At 36.7% G+C, this 5,356-nt stretch overlaps 1 protein-coding gene across 4 annotated transcripts in view; it reads right to left on the reverse strand.

The window, feature by feature from the left end:
* Positions 1-362: 362 nt before the first annotated feature.
* The window catches only part of LOC107719142 (oxidation resistance protein 1-like), a 98,988-nt gene continuing 93,994 nt past the window's right edge, over positions 363-5,356 (reverse strand). For 3 of the 4 annotated variants that reach the window (XM_016526506.1, XM_016526505.1, XM_016526504.1), the window contains 4 exons: positions 4,740-4,892; positions 4,491-4,586; positions 4,239-4,312; positions 2,073-3,001 (listed from right to left, as the gene is read on the reverse strand). In XM_016526506.1, coding sequence (XP_016381992.1) covers positions 2,866-3,001; positions 4,239-4,312; positions 4,491-4,586; positions 4,740-4,892 — 459 coding nt within the window. In that variant the 3' untranslated portion in view covers positions 2,073-2,865. Of the gene's footprint in view, positions 1,292-2,072; positions 3,002-4,238; positions 4,313-4,490; positions 4,587-4,739; positions 4,893-5,356 lie in introns of those variants that run through there. The other variant, XM_016526507.1, reaches the window with a different exon arrangement.

Below are 5,356 nucleotides of genomic sequence, written 5' to 3' on the forward strand. Positions count from 1 at the left end.
CCACCAATCTACACACTGTATATTAAATTATATATGTATATATATATATAGGAACAAATCTACTATTTTAACATGAATTTACAGGGTAATATACAATATATTAGTAACAGCTGAGATATCAGCACAAAAAAAGATCACTGTCACACTTAACAGCAATATATATATCATTATATATATATTTGTATATTATATATATATATGAATTTATATATATAACCATATACATAAATATAGTATTGTCATTATATTCATGAAAAACAATTAAACCACGTCTCAGGTTTTTCAAATGATACCCAGAAAAGCAATTAATCTTCAAGACGTAAAAAGGTCTCTCGGAAAGAGAAACGGGGAAAACAAAAGTGCCCCGTCTGGATTATTTGAGGTCACAGGACAGGAATTTGCATATTCCACAAATCTATTGCGACACATTTCTGCCTACGAACAGTAAAAGTCGACCCTTCCGAAGCGAAGGGGCCGATGTTAGCCACACTCACACGTAAAACCCACTGAACAGAGCATTACGACTATGGGGTTCCCGATTATGTGCTTCGACATGGTGTGCTATGATAGTGAACGACAGAAAGACTACGAGTTTCACGACACTTGAATATTTCGCCTCAAAAGAAACTACGGATGCGTTCTCGTCTTCTCCCGGACGCCACCGCCGTCCGTCGACGTCCCAAAAATGCATAATCTTCCTCTGAGAGCAAGGGAATGTGTTTTCAGTAGTTTGCTTTTCTTTTCCCGTAGTTGTTTTTTTAAAATCTCCATCGATCCAGTAGTGACATCCTATCGGCTAACATACAAACTCCTGGCGCTTTGGCTCAGGTAAACTGGACAATGGCAGTTCTCGGGCAGCCCAAACCCCATGCCGCCACCACCATCATCATCATCATCATCTCCACTCGATGTTAAAAGTGCTCGGGGGGTCCTGTTGGTTATTGACGCTGCACACAGCTTGAACAAAACACATACTAAACAGCACAAAGAAGAGCTCTGTATTAAATGCAGGAGTAACATACGACAAGCGCGGTAACAGTAGCGTCCGTTACGGGCTTCCTGGGAGCCGCGGTGATGTGCAGTAAGGTTTGGGATCTGCCTCGTGTCCAATTCCTCTCTCCAACTAACGACAAAAAGGTACCTCTGTGTGAGCTGCTACTCGAACGACCAGATCTCAATATCCTGCACGAAGAAATCCTCCTTCATGGAGAGCATGGGATTCCCGAAGGTTTTGCATGAATGACTCCTGCCGTGATAAAGATCCCCGTCCAGCCAAAGCCCGAACTCACCACTGAAAGAGAAGAAAACAGTCTCAGATCAAAAATTCAGTCTCTTGTAAGACACGAAGGGAATGGGTTTTAAAATAAAACTATGTAAATATGCTTAAGAACTATGCAAAACACTACAGTAGTACTAGGATACAAATCCTTTATTTATATCTTTTGTTGTCTGAAATGTCACTCTGCAATTAATAATGCAACATACACCACCGTTCAAAAGTTTTGGATCAGTAAAAAAACCCAAAAAACTTTTTATTAAAGATGAAATGAAATTGATAAAAAAATATTTTATAATTTATAACATTTTATCAAATGATTCATTTACTCTATGATCTAAAAGACAAATAAACAAAAATATATACTGTACTGCTACTGCTAATGAGGCCTGAAGAACCTGGCTTGAAACTAGATTTATAAAGTGCGAGAAGCAACCCACCAATCCACACACTGTATATTCGTTAATATATTTATATATATAGGAACAAATCTACTATTTTAACATTAATTTACAGGGTAATATACAATATATTAGTAACAGCTGAGATATCAGCACAAAAAAAGATCACTGTCACACTTAACAGCAATATATATATCATTATATATATATTTGTATATTATATATATATATATGAATTTATATATATAACCATATACATAAATATAGTATTGTCATTATATTCATGAAAAACAATTAAACCACGTCTCAGGTTTTTCAAATGATACCCAGAAAAGCAATTAATCTTCAAGACGTAAAAAGGTCTCTCGGAAAGAGAAACGGGGAAAACAAAAGTGCCCCGTCTGGATTATTTGAGGTCACAGGACAGGAATTTGCATATTCCACAAATCTATTGCGACACATTTCTGCCTACGAACAGTAAAAGTCGACCCTTCCGAAGCGAAGGGGCCGATGTTAGCCACACTCACACGTAAAACCCACTGAACAGAGCATTACGACTATGGGGTTCCCGATTATGTGCTTCGACATGGTGTGCTATGATAGTGAACGACAGAAAGACTACGAGTTTCACGACACTTGAATATTTCGCCTCAAAAGAAACTACGGATGCGTTCTCGTCTTCTCCCGGACGCCACCGCCGTCCGTCGACGTCCCAAAAATGCATAATCTTCCTCTGAGAGCAAGGGAATGTGTTTTCAGTAGTTTGCTTTTCTTTTCCCGTAGTTGTTTTTTTAAAATCTCCATCGATCCAGTAGTGACATCCTATCGGCTAACATACAAACTCCTGGCGCTTTGGCTCAGGTAAACTGGACAATGGCAGTTCTCGGGCAGCCCAAACCCCATGCCGCCACCACCATCATCATCATCATCATCTCCACTCGATGTTAAAAGTGCTCGGGGGGTCCTGTTGGTTATTGACGCTGCACACAGCTTGAACAAAACACATACTAAACAGCACAAAGAAGAGCTCTGTATTAAATGCAGGAGTAACATACGACAAGCGCGGTAACAGTAGCGTCCGTTACGGGCTTCCTGGGAGCCGCGGTGATGTGCAGTAAGGTTTGGGATCTGCCTCGTGTCCAATTCCTCTCTCCAACTAACGACAAAAAGGTACCTCTGTGTGAGCTGCTACTCGAACGACCAGATCTCAATATCCTGCACGAAGAAATCCTCCTTCACGGAGAGCATGGGATTCCCGAAGGTTTTGCATGAATGACTCCTGCCGTGATAAAGATCCCCGTCCAGCCAAAGCCCGAACTCACCACTGAAAGAGAAGAAAACAGTCTCAGATCAAAAATTCAGTCTCTTGTAAGACACGAAGGGAATGGGTTTTAAAATAAAACTATGTAAATATGCTTAAGAACTATGCAAAACACTACAGTAGTACTAGGATACAAATCCTTTATTTATATCTTTTGTTGTCTGAAATGTCACTCTGCAATTAATAATGCAACATACACCACCGTTCAAAAGTTTTGGATCAGTAAAAAAACCCAAAAAACTTTTTATTAAAGATGAAATGAAATTGATAAAAAAATATTTTATAATTTATAACATTTTATCAAATTACAAGTACAATTCTATAATTTGTTATAAATAAAATTTAGTGCTGTCAAACGATTAATCGCGATTAATCGCATTCAAAATATACTAAATATACACACACAGACATATTATGTAAATAAAAACTTTTATTTCAGATGTGATTAATCGTTTGACATCACTAAAATAAATCTATTTCAAATAAATGCTGTTCTTTTGAACTTTCTATTAATTAAAGAATTGTGAAAAAATTTATCAGTTTCCAGAAAAATATAAACCTGCACAACTACTTTTAACATTTATAATAATATGAAATCTTTCTTTAGCAGCAAATCAGCATATTAGAATGATTTCTGAAGGATCATGTGACACTGATGACTGGAGTAATGATGCTGAAAATTCAGCTTTGCATCACAGGAATAAATGAATTTTTAAAATATATATATAAAAAAAAAAAACTGGTATTTTAAATTGTAATAATTTTTCACAATATTACTGTTCAAATGTTGAACAAATGCAGCCCAGGTAAGCATAAGAGACAAAACATTTAAAAAAAAAACTGTACCGGCCCCAAACTTTTGAATGGTAGTATAAGAATGCACTGCATTCTCATAAGTCTCATGTACTTAGTACTGTCATGGAAAAGGCTTTGATAAAGAAACTTGCTGATCAAGTTTGTTAAACTGTCAGCATTTTTATAGCTAGCTACCTGAAAAATAACACATTCAGTATAAACGGCACAGACACAAGAAGCAAACTCTCTTGCCCTTTCCGCACTGACATTTGTAGTTAAAAAAAACTTGCATGTTTAGTTTGTGCAACGAGACAATGAGCTTGCAATGTGCTGGCCAAACTTTCATGTTTACCTTTGCATACTCATTTGTATCTGACACAAATATCTCTAATGAAATTCAGCCTTCAAAATATTAACATTAATTATTAAGGCCGGAGTTACTGACCTTCCTCCACCAAAGGCTAAAGAGTCCATGTCTCCTTTAATGAAGAACAGATTATCACCAGTCCATTTGTACGCCTGCCAGTGAGAAAAAAAAACAACTGCATTTTAGAACAAGAAAACTCAATAAATCCTGTAATGAATTTTGCACATGAAAGTCATGAAAATGCCAAATGAAAGACACAATCAGAATTAATTTCAAACTGACAGCTTATTCTGCCTGTAATGAAAATTAATGGATAAACTGAACACAAACCTCAAACTCTGGATAGAAGGTGAACAGGAAAGTCTCTCCTGTGCCGTAGAAACCCTCACTGACTTTGAAGGGTTCTGATGCCAAAGCCCCAAATATCTACAAGAGCACAGAGACCAGATCTGATTAGGAAACCGATCACTGTTTCTGGTCACATGACATATGAGAACTCTTGGCTTTTTCTTGTCTTTTTTAATACTGTGTCAAGGTCTGAAACCAAGGTCTTGTGAAAGCTAAAGAGAACAGTGTGACCTGTCCATCGCTGTCTTTGATGACCAGCAGCATGGGAGAGTCCTGGTCCTGCATGGCCCGGTACAGCGTCTTAATGCTCATGCCATGTTTAGATGTGCTGAAGGCCAGATTCCAGTGGTAACCGACGGTTCTGGGTGGAAGATGCTTCGCCAGCTGAGTGAAAAACAGGGAATAAATTAGGGATAATCTGTGACTAGGTGTGCAATAAATGATTATAATGCATGACGTAGAGGCAAAGAACCTTATTATCATTAACTAATAAAACTAAAACTATTAGAAGAATTTTTGTTTACTGAAATAAAGCTAACATAAATTATAATTACTAAATGTAAAAGCTAAACTAAACGAAAACGGGAAATGTTAACTTGGCAACTAAAGTTTAAGTTAAAGCACTAAATCTGGAAATAAATAAAAAATAAACCGAACGAACCTAAATATTAACATAAAAAAAAACCCTAACAAAAATGAGTTTAAATTAAACTTGGCAAAAGTTAAAGCACTAAATCTGGAAATAAATAAAAAATAAACCGAACGAACCTAAATATTAAAAATATTAACTGATGCTGCTAAAAAGAACATTATTTTGTGTATTTGGTGTAATGAAATGTGTTTATGCG

Source organism: Sinocyclocheilus rhinocerous, unplaced genomic scaffold (assembly GCF_001515625.1).
Source record: "Sinocyclocheilus rhinocerous isolate Xijiao unplaced genomic scaffold, SAMN03320098_v1.1 scaffold1084, whole genome shotgun sequence".
NCBI lineage: Eukaryota > Metazoa > Chordata > Actinopteri > Cypriniformes > Cyprinidae > Sinocyclocheilus > Sinocyclocheilus rhinocerous.